At 47.9% G+C, this 19,607-nt stretch overlaps 2 protein-coding genes across 4 annotated transcripts in view; both read left to right on the top strand.

Annotated features, from left to right (window-relative positions):
* The window catches only part of exoc6 (exocyst complex component 6), a gene marked incomplete at its 5' end in the record, with an annotated part of 51,157 nt that extends 44,812 nt beyond the window's left edge, over positions 1–6,345 (top strand). For all 3 annotated transcript variants that reach the window (XM_079756978.1, XM_079756979.1, XM_079756980.1), the window contains 2 exons: positions 1,582–1,694; positions 4,076–6,345. In XM_079756978.1, the coding sequence (XP_079613104.1) occupies positions 1,582–1,694; positions 4,076–4,208 (246 nt within the window). In that variant the 3' untranslated portion in view covers positions 4,209–6,345. The remainder of the gene's footprint in view (positions 1–1,581; positions 1,695–4,075) is intronic.
* Positions 6,346–10,010: 3,665 nt separating this feature from the next.
* On the top strand, positions 10,011–13,945 carry cyp26a1 (cytochrome P450, family 26, subfamily A, polypeptide 1). Its single transcript, XM_079756437.1, has 6 exons — positions 10,011–10,370; positions 10,612–10,836; positions 11,086–11,367; positions 11,733–11,888; positions 12,573–12,857; positions 13,124–13,945. The coding sequence occupies exons 1-6, from the start codon at positions 10,023–10,025 to the stop codon at positions 13,475–13,477; spliced, it is 1,650 nt and encodes a 549-aa protein (XP_079612563.1). The 5' UTR covers positions 10,011–10,022; the 3' UTR covers positions 13,478–13,945.
* Positions 13,946–19,607: the final 5,662 nt, after the last annotated feature.

Genomic DNA, 19,607 nt, shown 5'->3' on the forward strand with positions numbered 1-19,607 from the left:
TTTACCTTAATGTGGCCATAAGTACTCTGTAGAGCTGAGGTTCCTTCACCTTAATGTGGCCATAAGTACTCTGTAGAGCTGAGGTTCCTTCACCTTAATGTGGCCATAAGTACTCTGTAGAGCTGAGGTTCCTTCACCTTAATGTGGCCATAAGTACTCTGTAGAACTGAGGTTCCTTCACCTTAATGTGGCCATAAGTACTCTGTAGAGCTGAGGTTCCTTCACCTTAATGTGGCCATAAGTACTCGGTAGAGCTGAAGCTCCTAATTAGTTGGTTCACTGGGTTTATCAAATCAACACTACTAAAGGAACTTCTGTACCATGATGCATCGTTCCTCTTCTCAACCTAATGCATTCACATACAATTCCCATGGAGAGAGTTTGTTGTCCCTATCTTAACCCATAAACATAGGAATCATATCCCTTTTTCTAATGGTTGTTTAATATTCCTAAACTTGATGTAGGAAAGATGTGAGTTGTAAAGAGAGAGAATTTGAAAACCAACAACCCAGAGCATACAGCCTCCTCCCTTCATTTTTTCCACCATTGAGTTGATAACGGCATATGTGATTTATATTGACAAGCGCGATGGATTCCCGCAGCCACAGGGGAGAGATGCTATGATTGGTCAGACCTGAGCAAGTATAGTCCGGTGGACTATAACTGGCACTCTTGCACTTTCTGCACCACTTTCTATGCACTTTTGTATTTATATACCATTTTTTTTATTTATTTTAATGCAAACATGTGACCAATAAAACTTTTAACTGAACTTGAACTTTAGCAGGGAGCGGTCTAAATCTAAATTGTCTCATCCAGAGGAGGGCATGCAGTCAATTCAAACAGAAATTCTCACAAAGCATTCACTCACTAATATCAGATGGATGCTATGGCAAATTACCCTCAAATTATAGCCCCTCAATGTTCCCCACATGTTCCCGCCACCGTAGAATGTAAGATGTGCGTTGGAGGGAGTGATCCACGAGGTGGAGTAGAGTGAACCCATGTCTAACCCCTGGTTGGTTCATATATGAAACAGATATGCTATTGCCTGTGCTTTTAGCCATGTTCAGATCACATTCCCTCTCTGTTTCTCTGGCTCTCGCTGAGCCAGAATGTGTCCATGTGTGTTAGAGCCTCTCTGTTTGTTTTACTGTCTGTTGCAGCAGCGCTGGCCACTGCCTGTTTAGATCTGCCGTCTCCCATCTTTTATCCAATCTGTCACTCGGCCCCTGTCACAAAAGCAGCGAGCCTCTTTCATGCCGTGGAGATAACAGGACTCTGCATGCCCTGGAAGTCTCCCACAGATTACATTCTAGGGGTCTAGACTCTTATCCTCTACGTTGGGTCGCGTCTCGCACTCTGACTCTGTTGATGGAGGGGATTGGGTCCCAGCCCCTTGGGCTACGGGCTGCCTGGTGCCAGTTCTAAGTGGAAGACACGCCGCATTCTAGTCAGACCTACCTGCTGCATGGGAGAAACATGGAAATTGATTGTGTGTGTGTGTGTGTGTGTGTGTGTGTGTGTGTGTGTGTGTGTGTGTGTGTGTGTGTGTGTGTGTGTGTGTGTGTGAGAGTACAGCTCCTGGATCTGTTCATGGTGTGGGACTGGTCTACCTACCTGGCGGACTATGGGCAGCCCACCTCCAAGTACCTGAGGGTGAACCCTACCACGGCGCTGGCCCTGCTGGAGAAGTGAGTCCCTCCCGCTTGACTGCTCACACCACCGTGACTCAATCAACACTGGCCGTCTCATGCCTGGTGCTTTCACCAGTCTTTCATGGACATGGCCTGATTTCTTGGGATTGCATGGGAATATATTGTAGGGTAACAGCACACATCTAGTTTAAATCAGCCCGTTGCTTAGAGAGGAACTCCAAAGATCTCCATGTAAAGGATGTCTGTCAGGGCTCCACCACATCTTGGAGGAGCCTGCTGGCCTGATGAAAGCCTTTACATCTGCATTATTAAGAAGGTTGCTAGAGGGGTGTGGTGGAGAGGAGAGGGGCGGAGCCGACCCCCAGGCTCGCTCTCAAACAGGCTTGTGTGTGTAGCGGCGTAACAGGTTTTGTTTTAGTCCCAGACAATCAAACAGGGTTCTTCCAGATTGCCACTTTAAGACATTAAATCAGCACCATAAACAAGATCAAATCGATAATATTGTAGAGTTGCACATTATTTAAAAACTTTTTCCTAAAGGGGCCCACACCAGATGCAAAAGTTGCGTGTACGATCTGCGCTTGCGCGAGATGCAATAAGTCTCCTTAAAGGGGACATATTATGAAAACAACACTTTTCCTGGGATTTGGGGTGTTGTTTTGGGTCTCTGGTGCTCCCACACGTATAGAAAATTGAAAAAAGTCTGTACATGATTTTTGAGTGAGACATGCAATTCTGAAAGTACCCCGCCTACAGTTTCCAAACAAGCGAGTCAGTTTCGGCGCCCCCTCCTACGTAGGAAGGGGGCACATTTGAATATTACCTCCCACTTCCCCACCCCCCTGCAATCACAGCATAGCTAAGATTTTTTGGACCAGCGGACGAGCAGCTCTGGCGGGGGAGAGCTCAGCGGCAGCCCGGCAGCCGCCAAAGCTTCACAGTCCGGAGGAGGGGACATGGAGGAGAAAGGGATTGTACTCCCGGAGCTGAGCTGCTGGACTGCCGCCAAGTCCCCCCGCCGGACTGCCGCTGAAGCTTCGCTGGCAGTCCCCCCGACTCAGGTAGCTCCGGCGGGTGTACTCCGGGAGCTGAACTGCCGCCGAAGTACCAGAGACGTCAGACGCAGTCTTTATGATTCATAATATCATCCGAGGCGCACGTAGCTTTAGGGCGTGATATTAGATATAATATTATATAAATACCCATATTATATAAGAATATTATTATTATATTATGTATATTATATAGGTATAGAGCTCCAGGAGTCCGCAAACGGCAACAATCACTTCTCCTCCATGCAGTGGTTCACTCTGACAGCTCATTGGCCAATGGGCAGCAGCTCATTTGCATTAAAGCTACAGACACCAGAAACAGGGCATTCTGAAGGGACTGAAACAGAGGGGAATAGTAGTAGGTGAGATTTTTTTTCCTAAAAGCTATTTCCAGTAACAGCTTCAAAAACATGTTTTCTGGAACTCATGTACTTGTTGGGAAAACACCATAATATGTCTCCTTTAACATTGGGTGGCGCTTGTCTTGTGGCGCTACTCTGCCCCTCCCACACACCTCGCTGATTCGCTGGTTGTGTGCACACAACCAGTCAGTGGCTCCAATCCTCAGACGCCAATTCTCTCAGTCTTTGCATGTGGAATCGGACTAGACACGGTCCGCACGGTTCCAAAGCTTCCAACACACAGAAAAGATTTGTTCCCGAACTCATCCAAGTCTCAGATGGCCAACAGTTGGGCCAGTGTGTAGCAGCCTTAATACCCGAAAGGCAGGCTCAAATCTTAAATCTTAGAAATTGCCCTATTGCAGCTAATTAGAATGTGTAGTTTGTATTCTGGCTGTCCGGGCCACTGTTTCTTTTCCTCACTTGTCGCTCTCCTTTCTCCTTCTCTGTGCTGCTATTGGCTGTCTCACAGAGTCTACAGGGGGTAGGGTGCTGCTCTTACTGTAACTGTCCCCACCTTTCTAGATAGACCTGATCTTACTCTTACTCTCTCCACCTTTCTAGATAGATCTGATCTTACTCTTACTGTCCCCATCTTTCTAGATAGTCCTGATCTTACTGTCCCCACCTTTCTAGATAGACCTCTCGATGTATGAACTAGTCAAGACAGATCTTCATGTTTATGCTAGTAAAGTTGCCTTGCCTTGCCTAGTCAATAAGACAGATAATGCACGTATAAACTAGTCAATAAGACAGATACTACATGTATGCGGTAAACCAGTTAATAAGACAGATCATCATGTATATGCTAGTCAATAAGATGGATACTACATGTCTAAACTAGTCATAAGACAGCTACTACATGTATAAACTAGTCAAAAGACAGATGCTACGTGTATAAACTAGTTAATAGGAAAGATCTTCATGTTCATGTCCATCAATATGTGCTCTTCTCCCCCTTCAGGATGAAGGACACCAGTAAGAAGAACAATATCTTCTCCCAGTTCAGGAAGAATGACCGGGATAAGCAGAAGTTGATCGAGACAGTGGTGAAACAGCTCAGGAGCCTCGTCAATGGCATGTCGCTGCACTCCTAGACGCACGCACACACACGCGCACACACACACACACACGCACACGCACACTTCTAAATATGCTGAAGGGCATGGCATTCTCAACAAAGGTCTCGGTCATTGCCAACGAAGGTTCAGATCTTTTTTTATTTGACACGGAAGCAATAGTGTTCAGCCCTGTCCAGCCCAGCTACCTGGCTGGGGTCCAGAGGTCCCCAGAGGTTCTGGCATTGAATTGTGTCTCTTCATTCATCTTCAGTGACCAATTGTGTGCTTGGCTTTGAGCTTCTCAAAGTCTAAAAATTGGGTTGCCCTCCATGTTTGCTTCACCAAGCAAGTCGGGTAGAAAGGGCATCATGAATATGATAAATAGATTGCGGAGCTCCAAATGACTGGTGGAATGGTGATGGGTTTGTATGCCGGTGGACAGGTGTGGGACCACAGCAGAACAAACAACAGCCATGCTATAATATGAAACTAGTTCCACCACTCTCTAGCTTTGGACAGAGGTGGGAACTATTGACATATTAAAGTCAAACTCAACTTGGAACAAGGCATATCTAGGACGTAGGTGCAGATGACCACGCAAAGGATGGATTATTGGTCAACCGAACATGATCTTGCGCTGGTGTGTCTCTGAGCACTTCCAGTTCACCTTACACACATTTCAATGCCAGACTAGCCAGAGGCAGAGCTTGGTGGCAGAGACGGGCTATTCACCTGAAGAACAAGCTGTTGGCAAGTGGGATTTTATTTATATTGAGACGCAACTCTTAATGCCTGTTAACTTATTCAATTTGTTCAATTTGTTCAGTTTGATATATTTTAAAAAATGCTCCATCCATCCCCCACGTGTCCCCGGTCCACATCTGTAGTACTGTTGGTTACACCCCTCTGATGTCACAGAGGTGTGACCTATTCGTTCTGTGGTGGCCTCTTTCTTATTCCGCCTCTGGGGGTCCGGTCACATGGAGACCAATACACACACACACACAACACACAAAGTGGAATATCTAAAACAAAAGCTGCAGACTAACCCATGAGTCGTGGCATGTTTGCATCACTCACATACTGCCCCTTCGGACGAACGCGACTGAATATGAAGTTTCAATGATATACACGCATACAAAGAACATATATTACCTACTGTTAAACAAACAGATCGCCAGTCAAATGTTCTGAATGTATTTTAGTGACTAGGGTGGCTAATGTTTCAGTGAAAGTGCAATGGTTCCAGGAGGTCTAAGGGAGGCTTGGTACAGCCGGCCCAGTGTACCTGAGTTAGGGGGTCACCAGGCCCAGTCTACCTGGGTTAGGGGGTGTTGCACCCTTAACTCTGCCGAAATACATATTGAAACAAGACGCTTCCCATTAGGAAGAGGAAAATGGTCAGATTGTGTTTGATCAGGATGGATACTCATGATTTTGTATGCCATCCAAGTCTTCACAGAAGCAGCCATATTAGACCTGCCTCATTCTGTACTTTGGGTTATTGGTTGCCACCATGCATCGGTGTGCAGTGGATGAATGATGACGTCCCCTAAGACTGATGTTCACGTGGACAGCAAGATGTGTACACAAAAATACTCGGTGTTTTTTTCTTATTCTCTCTCTCTCTCTCTCTCTCTCTCTCTCTCTCTCTCTCTCTCTCTGAGCTTCCACTTAAAGTGCAGTGTCAATCCTGTGTGGTCCTCAGTACTACTGCTCGGCAGTCTCTCTGGGGGCTTTGAGGCCTAAATTAGCATTTTATTATTTACTTTTCTGTGATACAAAGTGATATTTAATATGAAGCTTTTTCAGCGTTGTTAATTTTTTTTATCAGATGAAAACTGGAAAGGAGAAACAGCCGTTGGCCCTGGCTCTGTTCATATGACAAGGTTAAAGCTCAGAGTACCAGACAGAGAGGTGGGCCGTTGCTCGGACAGGACCAGCAGGGACTTGTGTGTCACGGCCCACGGGAATAACATTCACATTCTCACAAGAAAAGGTGAATGAGGATGAAGGATCCAGAATGAATAGGGAATCTCCCCTGGTGGGTTGCTCAGGGAAATATAAAAGTGAACATCAAGCAAGCATTGAACATGTAGATCAAGGAATTTTTTGGCAGTGCAGATTTATCATTCATTTTAAATGTTTTTGTTTTATTTCCAGCATGTCACGCACATGGATATTGTTCTACATATATATATATATATATATATATATATATATATATATATATATATATATATATATATATATATATATATATACACATGTCTGAGAAAGAGATTTAAATTCAACAATGGTGTGTCCCAGCCACAGCACAACTCCAAATTGCTTGTTTGTTTAACTTGTTCAAACCAGACAAACACAGAAGGCCCTCCTGATAGTCTGCGTCACGGTTCCACATTTCAACACTAAAAACACAACATTGTAACCCTACTTAAACCCCTCTACGTAAACCTCTAACACCCATAATCCTTTGCGCACCAGTGCCCCCACAGGTCGGGGTGACCCAATCACCTACTGGGGTAACAACAGCGCCCCCACTGGTCTGAGTGACCGAATTACCTTCAAACAAAAATCTGTTTTGTTAACTTATCATTTGAAATATGTTGTTCCCCTCAGGGAAATGTAAGCTTTAAGGTCTTCTCCTCTACATGTTCCCGCAGCACAGCAATAACTTATTGGTTAGATTGACCTGCAGGCTAGCAGGCTGTCGTGCTAGCAGGCTGTCATGCTAGCAGGTAACCTTAGCACCTATGAATGATTCCCGATGGAAAACTACATGAAAAATGTAATTGTTAAGGGATTGTTTTTGTTATGTCACATATCATATGTTGACGTTTCATTGTTTGTTTTGAGGTCTGTGCTTCAGCAGGCATTTTGCACTGTTTTTTAATTTAATTTTTATTTTCTGTTGCCTTTCTGTTGCTTGTAATCGCCATTGTATATACTGCATCATTCGTACATTATTTGCATTAGAAATTGAATGAATCCTCAGAGTGAATATGGTGTATAAAGTCCTGGTTGATTGGGAGTTGGTGCTGAGGCAGAGCGCAGTGAGCCCGTGGTGCATGGTTCAGTGAAGCTGGAGCCAATACTGTTTGACATGAAGTCCTGAAGAACTCATCTTGACCTGTAAACCAATTGTCATCCAAAATAAACATTTTATTGATGGGTTTTTGTTGCTTTCTTATTTGATTAAATGTAAATAAAGGTGCCTCTTTGCCTAAATGACAGCGATAGTTCTAATTTCAACCAGACACATTTAGATCAACATTCATAGCTCTGTTTCTGTAAAGCTATGGTATAACGTCAAGCCTTCAGACACATGCTGTATAAGGTCAGTCTGATGAAATTTTGAGATGCTCAATATTAGACGGAGGGGGGCTGACCTCGAGCTGAACCCCGTGACCCCCTCCCCTCTTTGAGTTCTTGCCATGGGTCTTCTGAAAAAGGTGGATTAAACTGATTTACATCACCGACGTCCTGAAGTTGACTTCCAGTCGGACCTATCAGAGGCCGAGGCGCCCTGAAGCTGACTTTTAGTCTGACCAATCAGAGGCCGAGGCGTCCTGAAGCTGACTTCTAGTCGGACCAATCAGAGGCCGAAACGTCCCGCTGCCTGTGAAGGATGGTACAGGCTGTTCACAGATCCATTACGTCACTAATTAGACGGCATACGCACTGATTGTACCGGGCGCGTGGTAGTTGTGGCTTGGTTTAATGTTTATTGTCAATAGTGTTCGAAGCATAATAATGAGATTATTCCATCATTTGACATAGGCTAAACTCTATAACGGACCTGTGAAAGACACGGATTACCCCTTATCTTCTCACTCTCTGTGTCTTTCTCCCCCGCTCTGTCTCTCTCTCTGTCCCTCTCCGCTCTCTCTCTCTCTGTTATTTGATGAACAGTGAACTTGGCGAGACTGTGCACACTGAGAGTTCACCAAGAAGTCAGGGTCCGCGTGTCCGCGGGTCACCAGCAGGTCAACGTGCACGGAAGGGGGGGGCACGCACGGACGCGCGCTCAGGCGGCAACGGGCTTTTGTTGGGACGTTCGCTTTCGTGGATCAAAACGCTGACGGTGCACGCTGAAGAACGTGTCCGCCAGCCGCCCTGTCCTTCACGACCCCCCCCCCCCCCCCCGCATCTGTTCCAGGCCCCCGCAGGGTCGTAAAATAAACTTTGCGAGACCGCAAAGTTTTATTTCACTCACACACACACATGTGGACATTTGGCTCGCATTGGTGTCAGGGAGCACGTACGCATGCGTGGACCTGCACTACAGCGCTGTAGTCCAGGTACAACGCATGCGTACATGTTCCCTGACGTGTTGGTCCGCATGTTATGGAGCTTGTAGAGGAGTTCGTCAGACGCGGGCTGTAAACACCACGCAATGATCCGCTACACTTGAACTTCCGCTCACCCCCCCTCCCCCAACCCTGTCCTCTCACACCTTAACACCGGAATCCTGTTTCACACCGGAATCCTGTTTCACACGTGCACGTTGTTTCAATAAAGCCCCTCGTGAGTGCAGCGCGTGTACGCCAGATGTACGGTCGTTCACGTGAAGTATGGACCAACAAGCCTCATTGCGCATGTCGGCCTGAGCCTTAAAGCTGGGTTCTTATCATCAGACATCTGTCCGTCCGTCCGTCCGTCTCGCCAGACAATGGGCCGTGCTGCGGCCCGCCTGCTCTGTGACCCTGGTAATGATAACTGGACGTCAGTCTCACGGGTTCACCCCGGCCGACAACACTGGGCCGCCGGGGTGAAACTCAGGGCACCCTCCGCTGCACGGGGGTGACACTGAAAGAGAGAGTTTGTGTGTGTGTGTGTGGGGGGGGGGGGGGGGGGGGGGGGGGGGGGAGAGAGAGAGAAATCCATCCCTGTAATGTGTTCTTGTAAAAGCTGACCGATTGGCCCTCAGTCTTCCCTGTTGACGACGCACAAACAAACACACACGTCCTCCTGACGCCGCGGCGTAAAAACACGTTCACATGTAGAGGAGGGCGCGCGTCTGCAGCTCTGTTGTGGCCCGCGGTAACCCTGTGACGCTCTCTCTCTCTCTCTCTCTCGAACAGCAAGATGTGTGCTCCAAAATACTTTGTGTATTTTCTTATGCTCTCTCTCTCCCTGACTATTTATCCCACCATTTCTCTCTCTCTCTCTCCTCGTGACCCAGGGCTGCACCCTACACTAGAGAGGAGATACCATTTTATAGCTGAAGTAGACAGGTTGGCGTTGGGCGGGGTGTAGAGGACGTGTCCAAGGTGTAGAAGACGGGTCTAATGTCTAGAGGAGGTCTAGATCAGGTCTCTGCTATCAGGTGCGTTTCGGTCTACAGCGTCCAGCTAGAGCTTAATAACTCTGTATTCTCCGCGGGCACACCATTGCATGCTGGTCGAACGGATTTAAAGTTCGACTGAACCTTTAAATCCAACTTGTCCCAATGGCCCCGCAGCGGTGCTGGGGGATAGCGGTACTGGTTCCACCGGCCCCGGAGCGGTGCTGGGGGGGAGCGGTACTTCAGATGTGGAGGCGCCGCGGGCGTCGCCGTTGCTCCTCCAGCGGCTCCAAAACCGCCGAGGACCCCAACAAAAGACCCTGGGATGGGGTCCTATTGTCCGGGGAGACTCATCACCTTTTCACAGTTCAATCCGCCGCGGATGGTCCGCGAGCAGCACCGGGAGGTGGAGGGGATTAAAGACGACGGCCGAGCAAACAAATGGTGCGCGAGGAGAGGCGAGCGGCCCGAGCGGGGGGGCGGGGCCAAGTCACACCCACATTTAAAGATGAACTTTGTGTGAACTAATTGATCTGCTGCGGCGGCGTTGAGGAGGTAGCATGCTGCCGACGGGCCGCGGGGAGCCTATAAAGCCGCGCGCCGACCTCCTCCGCCCTCAGAAGCGAACCCGCGTCCTGGAGTCTGCAGCAGCCGAGAGCAGAACTAGAACTAGAACCAGACGCAGCCAGTTGTTTCAGAAGGGATTCAATCACCACAACATGGCTCTAAGTACGCTGCTGGCCACCGTGCTGTGTACCATCGTCCTGCCCGTGCTGCTGTTCCTGGTAGCCGTGAAGCTGTGGGAGGTGTACCTTATCCGGGGCCGGGACCCGAGCTGTCCTAGACCGTTGCCCCCCGGCTCCATGGGGCTGCCCTTCCTCGGGGAGACCCTGCAGCTGCTGCTCCAGGTAAACACGGACACATGTCTGCGGGACTCCACTGTATTTAGACACCGCATTTCAACCGTTCATTTAAATGTTGCAATGCTCTTATGCAGATCGGTCTCCAATGCATGCATGCACATTTTTATGACTGACGTTAGTATAGCGATGGGATATTCCTCACGATATGACAGTGGCATTGCCATTTGAACACGCAGCCGTGTTTTGTTATTCGGGGGCTGACGTGTGGATGTTTCGATCTGTGCAGAGGAGGAAGTTCCTGCGGATGAAGCGGCAGAAGTACGGCTACATCTACCGCACGCACCTCTTCGGCAGTCCGACGGTGCGCGTCACCGGGGCGGACAACGTGCGGCAGATCCTGCTGGGGGAGCACCGGCTGGTTGCGGCGCAGTGGCCCGCCTCCGTGCGCACCATCCTGGGCTCCGATACCCTCTCCAACGTACACGGCGCGCAGCACAAGTCCAAGAAGAAGGTAGGACCTACACCTGTGTGGTCCGGGGAGGGTTCACCTGTCCTCACGGGTCGTTTAGTGGAAGTGTTACCAATATATCTGATAACTTCTTAGATGTATGCGATGTCCAGTTGTACCAACATAAACCAAAAAACATGCAAGAATAGTCATTTAGGAATAATTGATCAAGCGATAACGCCCTTTGATCCTTTTATACGATTTCGGCTGTTGCGTCGAATATAAACTAACGAATGCGTGGACGTGTTGCAGGCCATTATGCGGGCATTCTCCCGGGACGCCCTGGAGCAGTACGTGCCAGTGATCCAGGAGGAGGTGCGTGCCGCCGTGCGGGACTGGCTGCAGCGGGACCCGTGCGTGCTGGTCTACCCCGAGATGAAGCGCCTCATGTTCCGCATCGCCATGCGCATCCTGCTGGGCTTCGACCCGGAACAGATCCGCACGGATGAGCAGCAGCTGGTCGAGGCCTTCGAGGAGATGATCAAGAACCTGTTCTCGCTGCCCATCGACGTCCCGTTCAGCGGCCTGTACCGGGTATGTGGATCCGTTAGACTGCAAGTTGATAAGTTCATGTATATGAACTTATCTGGACTCAAATCAATTAAATGGATTATTTATATTATATATTATATTATTCGTTTTTTGGTAATCTACTTCGTATCTATCGTATTTCTTATAATTTAATATTTGGTAGACCAAATAACTCTAGGCTATGATGTCAATATTATTAATGTGTTTCTTAAACCACACATTGTGTGGACCACTGTTTAGAACCAGGTTATTTTTCCATTATGGTGTAAAATAAACTTGAGTTATGCCACTGGTGTCTCCCTGCACATCCATCTGCTGCTCATCTGAGAGTGCGTGGGCTAAGCTCTCCTCTCCCCTCTGTGCTGCAGGGCTTAAAGGCCAGGAACTTCATCCACTCCAAGATCGAGGAGAACATCAGGAAGAAGCTCGAGGAGGACTCTGAGGGGATGGGCTGTAAACACCGAGACGCCCTACAGCAGCTCATCGACAGCAGCAAGAACAACGCCGAGCCCTTCAGCATGCAGGTAGGCCTACAGAGCACTAGGCCTACAGAGCACTAGGCCTACAGAGCACTAGGCCTACTGACTACTAGCCCTACAGAGCCCTAGGCCTACAGAGCACTAGGCCTACAGAGCCCTAGGCCTACAGACCACTAGGCCTACAGAGCACTAGGCATACAGAGCACTAGGCCTACAGAGCCCTAGGCCTACTGACTACTAGCCCTACAGAGCCCTAGCCCTACAGAGCCCTAGGCCTACAGAGCACTAGGCCTACAGAGCACTAGGCCTACAGAGCCCTAGGCCTACTGACTACTAGCCCTACAGAGCCCTAGCCCTACAGAGCCCTAGGCCTACAGAGCACTAGGCCTACAGAGCCCTAGGCCTACGGAGCCCTCCCTTCGAATGAGGCACGATTCACACAAGAGACCTAGAATGCACCAGTCCAGTCAGAGTGGGACTTATTAAACATGTGTTAATGTTCAGACAATATTGCTTGAACTCGACTACTTTTTTAACTTAAGTTTGTCTTGGAATACATCTTAAATGGTAAATGCCTTACTATTGTGGTTTTGTTAGTAGCGGAACTCCTCTAACCTGTCATCTGAATGCATCCAGCCCGTATCTCTGTGCTCAAGCACCCTGAAGTGCTCAAGGGCCCCTCTGCCACGGCGTTGTGTCTTACGGCGTGTCCCCCCTGTCTCCTCCCAGGCCATCAAGGAGTCCGCCACGGAGCTCCTGTTCGGAGGCCACGAGACCACGGCCAGCACGGCCACCTCCCTGGTCATGTTCCTGGGCCTCCACACGGAGGTGGTGGAGCGCCTGAGGCAGGAGCTGGTGGGCCTGCAGGAGGAGCGTGGCATGGACCTGCAGAACCTCACCATGGAGGTGCTGGACCAGCTCCAGTACACGGGCTGCGTCATCAAGGAGACCCTCAGGATCAACCCCCCCGTCCCCGGGGGCTTCCGTGTGGCCCTCAAGACCTTTGAGCTCAACGTAAGCCCCAGACCCCCGGCCCTCACTCAGAGAATGCTGGATTCTGTTATCATCCAGATATGATCTATATACTCATATATTATGCATGTATGTATGTTTGTATGAGATTAGGAACTAACGAGATAAGACACTAAACTAATGAGATAAGACATGGAAATAGCAAGTCAGGTGATCTTTAAAAAGGTGAAATAAATAAGCAGTTGTGACTAGTAGCAGTTTGTGGTTGTACTGTGAATATGAACAACATGGCTTTCTTCTGATCACAGGGCTACCAGATTCCCAAGGGCTGGAACGTCATCTACAGCATCTGTGACACACATGACGTGGCCGAGATCCCCAACAAGGAGGACTTCCAGCCGGAGCGCTTCATGGCCATGCCCTCAGGGGAGGCAAGCTCATCCTCCTCCTCCTCCCGCTTCCAGTACATCCCCTTTGGGGGGGGATCCCGGATGTGCGTGGGGAAGGAGTTTGCCAAGGTGCTGCTGAAGATCTTCCTGGTGGAAGTGGTGACTCAGTGCAATTGGACCCTTCTTAACGGACCGCCCACCATGAAGACCGCCCCTACAGTCTACCCCGTAGACCACCTCCCCACCAAGTTCTCCCCCTACGTCCCAAACTAGTTCTCCTACTACACAGAGAGCCACCTTGTACATATGTTTTCATACTAAGAGATTTAACAGTGGGAAAGAGTATATAGATAGAGTAGTTTTTCTAAAATGTTGAGCCACAAAGTCTGTAATTACACTTTTAATACTGACTGCATTGCTGCTTGTTTTTGGCCTATTGTACAGATGAAAGGTTGTAGATGAAATGTATATAACTGTGTGTGTGTGTGTGTGTGTGTGTGTGTGTGTGTGTGTGTGTGTGTGTGTGTGTGTGTGTGTGTGTGTGTGTGTGTGGACAAAAGGCACTATACACTGACGTGAAACACTTTGAAATGGGTTGTAACCAGCCTTGGTTGTAACTCTGGCTCGGATGTACATTTGTATGTAGAAACAGTTTATATAGCGTTTTTTGTATCACCCCTCTACCTATTTAAATGACATATGTTTTACTGTTTGGACTTATTTAATAAAAGTTTTTTTGCTGAGAAACCATTAATTTTGTCTATGAAACAAAGACATGCAGACACGAACACACAACAAAGCAGTCCATGAACGCCCAGCTGCACAGTGTGTAGAGTGGTAGAAAGCCTTAAGGTCGGGGGAGAGGAACCATCTTATAGCCGGCCACCACAGAGGGCTGAGAGGAAGATCCTCACTGAGTTAAAGACAAACTAAACATCTGTAACTCAGCATGTTCACTCCATTGTCTCATCAATACCTTCAATATTAAGGTCCCTCTTTTCTAAAAACCACAAACTTCACTTTGGCTCTGGTAATGGCTAATCATAATGTTGAATTATCATTAGCTAGCTAGGAACATTTTAATGCTTATTGTCTTTAAATTATTTTTTTAATTCATGGTAATTAAAGTACCATAAAGTAATCTAGACCATCAAGGTGAATGTGGAATTGAGACAATGTTTTGTCTTCACAATGTGAATTTACTGGGATTGTAGATGCATTATGCATGATTGATGATCTAAATGTAAATGATTGTTGTATGCAATCACACTTTATCAAGAGTAGTATATATTTGATGGTATTCAGGATCAGTGTTTGAAAGGTCTGACTGAATAGTCAGCTGTATTCCACCACTTCCTCCACCACGGCCTACTGGCTCTGCCTTCGACTGAGTCCAGTCTGCCTCACATTCTGCTGGTCTTCCTGGAGCCCTGCTGATTTAAACCCTTCCTCCAGGCTGGTCCAAGTTCCCAGGCTACTCGCTAATATGGCATTCGCAAAATGTTTAAGTGATGCGCTTGTTGTAGGTCCCCCTGGACCAGGGTGTGGGGGCAGGGCCAGGTTGGAATAGTAAATTGTCGCTGACACCTTTATGCGCGGCCCTCCTATCCGGGCTCCCCAGCCCTCGGACCATGTTCCCTGAACCTCTCTGAACTCGGCCTCCCCTCGGCGCTGTAAAGAGCGGAACTGCCCTCCATTGTCACCCCTCGCCTCGTTGTGCCGCCAGGGGCCGTTCCTGAGGAGGCTGGCCGACATTACAGTGAATTTACAACACAGCACTGAAAAGAAGTCTGAAATCTGCGTGTTTCATTCCCCTCAGCGGCCTGAACGCGGTCCCGGTGTAAATCAGGGTAATAGCCCTGATGGGCCGAGCGCCTGGCTGCCTGGGACCGTAACGTGAGAGGAGGGAGGGGGAGATAAGAGGGGACTTGATTTACCGTCCAACTTCTACGTTATTATCGGTATATTATCAACCTGTTCTCAGAGAGGAAGTCTCTTTCAATTCAGAAAAGAGGAAAGTGTTTTATAGACATGGAATAAACTATAAATGTTGGGTTTAGGCCAGGCATAGAGGTGTTCCTGGTGTATCTAGCAGGGGGTGGGCTTTGTGGGAGGGGAAGAGGTGTAGGACACATCTTCAGTGTCTTCATGGTTGTTGATGTGGAACTTTATGTCCTTGTATTTAGCTATGGCATGGTACAACACTTTAGACTGCCACTCTCGCTCCTAGGCGGGTCTCCTAGGCTCCTCTCCTACCGCTCCCTCATGCAGCCCTCTCTCCTAGGCTCATCTCCTTGGCTCGTCTCCTAGGCTCCTCTCCTCCCGCTCCCTCCTGCAGCTCTCTTTCCTAGTCCCCTCTAGCCTGTCCAGTGGTGGTTGATGATGGCCGCTGGTGCGCACTCCTCCCTGTGACAGCCACACATGGAGGCTGTTGATGAAAGGGCCAGTGAAGACCCATGTCTCTCTGTGACAGCCCCATCTCTGCTTGATCATATAAGCACCTCGTTTTACCATTTAGGGCTAAAACCCTTTTGTGTTTCTGTGCTATAATGCGCTCTGCGTAGCAGGTCAAGCCCTGGCTAATGTCTTGTTCATGGCCCCAACGTCTGCAGAGACACGGCCTGTAATCCCATCACAGTCTAATCAATGGGATGAACCACATCGTTTAGCCAACAGGCGGCCCAGATAGTGGACTACGCTATCTGTCTGGGGACCGGATGCCTTTGAGATCTGTGTGTGTGTGTGTGTGTGTGGGGGGGGGGGGAGGGGGGGTCATCAAGAGAGGCCTGCTAGATCGCTGGTGAGTCAATGGCCGCATTAATCCCTGAAACTGCGTCCTGCAGGATAATGTGGCGGGCTCCTCAGACCCCCTCCCACCGCCCTGCAGAAGATATGCTTTGCCCCGTAGGACGAGCTCACAGGCCCGTTAGCAGCCGCCGAGGGGCCCGCTGAGGGGCCCGCTGTGACTGCTCTTCATCTGAAAGGAGCGCATGCTGACAAGTTCAGTGGGTCAGGCAGAGTTCAGCTCAGAGCACACAGCTCGCACTCAATTAGCACGTCTTTATCAGCGCATCACCTTGGCCCCCCGGCTCCCCACCGGGTCAGCGGGGGCTAATGAATGGCTCTGCATACAGTTTCAATATGCAAAGATCTTCTCTTCAGATAGCCGCTAATTATCTTCCACAGGGTGTTCTCTCACTGCCGGAGTCCTCTGTCCACAGCGATGAGCCTCACGACGGGGAGGGAGGGGCAGCGAGGAACGCCCCATCCTATCAAACATCTCACAAGGACGAGATGAGATGAAGGTAGTGCAGAATTTGCATCTCATTTGCATATCACTTTTACAGGTGATCTGACAACAAAGGAGGCGTTGAATGAGGCGTCGGCCTGCTCGCTGGTGATCTGGGAGTCCTGTCGTACAGCAGGATCTCTGTCCTCTGACCTCTGATGGAGCTCAGGGCCGGGGGGCCGAGCTACACAGTGACTCCCCGTTTCGTTATCTTCTCCCCGCTGTCAGAAGAGCATGCTCCAGCCTACAAGGTGTTCATTTGAAACTTTTGCAGACACTTTATTTGTTCACTTGTTCTGAACAGTTTTCTGTTAGCCTATCGCATGCTTACACACCCTGCCTCCAGCAGCATGATGGGTAAAACCCATCTGAACTGAAAGGGAGTGAAACAGCCCGTTTACCCAGCAATCAGAGGTGATATGAATGTAAAGTCTGATTTGGGTGCTAGCTCTATGGCGACACAGCACCCACCTCGATAAAGCCCTAACAAACATTTCAAACGTAAATGCATGGATGTCCATCACATCATTTTAGATTGAATATAACAAGATCACTGTTTTAAAACGCAGAGTTGTGTGAAATGCAAACACAGACTCTGAATTGGACTGGAAGATAACATAGCAAGGATTAACAATACCAAGGAACCAAAGAATAGGGTTTCAAGAGTTAAGAAATTAGCAATAAGAGTTTTAAATAAAATGCTCAAACTCAATCCCAATACCTTCTCTCTCTGTGTGGGATGCCTGAAACATTATCTACAAGTTGACCCCCGAACTGCAGATGAGAAAGATAAAGAGTTCAAGGATTTTTCAGGCGGTCAGAGGCCCAGGCTGCCTTCTGAAAGAGCAGCCTTTAAAGAGGAATATGAACTAATGAATAGATCTGATGAGTATCAGTGGCAGCCATGATTAGAGCTGTGTGAATTCTCTAAACGCAAAGGAAAGGGGCTTCAATGCTTCCTTCCTTATCTCCTTTAGCAAAGGGTAAACTGGGTCATCCTTTAGGAAACTAATGGAGAAAATACTGTCCCACCATTTTCTGCGGCAGGAGCATTTAAAGTATGGCACCATCTGGCCAATCAGGGAAACAAACAAGCAACATGAATGACCATCCCTGATCTGGATCCACCAATGTGATAAGCTATTCCGTTACACTTTGTGACTGGGAGCCTTGTTACATTTTTGTATTTAAATTACAACCTTCGTAATGAAGTTCTCTTTTTCACATGGTTGTCTGGGTTTATATCCAGCCTGCAGGAAACAACACAGTCAGAAGGCACGGAGTGTCTAAGAGCCTTTTGTAGTCCCTCTTATGAACATGGAGTTCATCACAGCAGACCCACGTCCAGAACACGCATAGTGACATATCCTAGAGTAGGAGCAGTCTCATAGTGACATAGACTAGTGTAGGTGCAGTCTCAAAGTGACGTTATCTAGTGTAGGTGCAGTCTAATAGTGACGTAGCCTAGAAAAAGTGCGGTCTCATAGTGAAGTAGTCAAGTATAGGTGCAGTCGGATGTCGTTTCCTAAGTTCTCATGAATTCTCCTTCACATCTTTCCTTGACCTAATGACGTTTTCCATCAAGGTCAGGGAAAAGAGGGTAGGAAAGGATATAGGCCATCATTCTTTGACCATTGGAGCGCAGCCTCAGAATGTGTGGTGAAGGCTGTTTGATCCTGTGAGCCTTGATTTCCAGGTGTGCAGCCTCACCCATCCCCAGAGTATGAGCAGACTGACTCTGGCCAGGGGAGGCTGATTAAACCAGCCATCCTCCACACACACTCCACACACTCTTTGACATCATTTTTTACACGTTATCTTGATGTTGTCAGTATTGTATGTAATCTTTTGGTGTAAGTCATATTTAAGGACAATATCAATCTGGGTGTTGAAGCCAGCACAAACATTCGTTAACTACATTATTTGTAATTAAATTATTTTCTTACTTCTATTGTGTGTGCGTGCGGGGCTGCCACGCACGTTAACAATGACAATGGAGCACTTTGGAATCAATGTGCGTCAGTCAGAACGCTGTAAGTGGTCAATATAACACTGAAGTACTTTACAAATGATCTATGCTATATTGCTATTGTTTACAATGGCATGTTCACGCAGAAGGCTCTCGCAGAATCAGCAACACAGAAGTGATTTGGACATATTAGATAACAGATGTTTTAGTGAAGGAGAGATGGTTGTCCTTTAAGATTACTGGCTGAATTGAAAGGGAATATTGATGACGATGTTGCATGTTAATACACAGAAATGCTAATGTGCAGTAATTCATTACAATTGTTATCTGAGTAAACATTTTTTACCTGAGTATAATAGAAGTTCAGTAAATATCGTTACCATATTTACTGTAGTAGAACCTGACACATCTCTGCACTTCTCCACCCCTCCCTTCAGCCGTAACAGATCCTCTATGTTGTAACCAAGCCACACCTGAGGGGAGAGGGACCTTTGTCTCACCTTGGATCAGATACCGATGAATCATCAGCTTTCAGGAACATTGCACGGATGAGTGGGAAGGCATTTCCAGGATTTCCAATAACTATCACAGGCTTTCCGGGTTCTTTTGAATGATGAAGGAATAAACATGAACTTATATTTACTTAATAGTGATTCAGCTTGTACTTCTGTTTTCTTAATGGTGCAGTTGTAGTACATTAATCAAACAGAATATCCAGTGGTGAAAGTATATTGTCCAGAACTAAGGCCATCTATTGATCCATCAACTGAGCTTCCCTGTATTAAAAAGTATTCATACGTATGTGTTCACAACATGTAGAATGTTCAAGGCAATTAAAAATAGTGTCCAAATACTGAATCTTCCTTCTGAGGTTAAGTGATGCAGGAAATGTCTCTTGAGTGTCACTGCGCTCCAATGTTCTCTCACTTGGTGTAGTGAGTGTCAGCCTGAGGTCTTTACGACAGCAATGCAAATGTTGCTGTCCTGTTTCCACTGAGTCCCAGGAGCAGGGCTCTGAGCCCGGCAGGGGCCTTACACACAGAGACCAGCCCCCGCACCTCGGCTCACTGCCCTGTCACATACCTCGCCAAGTTCAAAAGTTCAGCCCAACCGTGAACTCTCTCCTTCCTGAAGACAGCCAAACA

Source organism: Pollachius pollachius, assembly GCF_949987615.1.
Source record: "Pollachius pollachius genome assembly, chromosome: 19".
In the NCBI taxonomy this organism is placed as follows: Eukaryota; Metazoa; Chordata; class Actinopteri; order Gadiformes; family Gadidae; genus Pollachius; species Pollachius pollachius.

Excerpts from the sequence above, each read along its gene's own strand:
- cyp26a1 (XM_079756437.1), top strand. The coding sequence starts at position 10,023 with ATGCTGCCGACGGGCCGCGGGGAGCCTATAAAGCCGCGCGCCGACCTC. Across the intron at positions 10,371-10,611 it reads CCCTGCAGCTGCTGCTCCAG|AGGAGGAAGTTCCTGCGGAT; the intron begins GTAAACACGGAC and ends CGATCTGTGCAG. Across the intron at positions 11,368-11,732 it reads CGTTCAGCGGCCTGTACCGG|GGCTTAAAGGCCAGGAACTT; the intron begins GTATGTGGATCC and ends TCTGTGCTGCAG.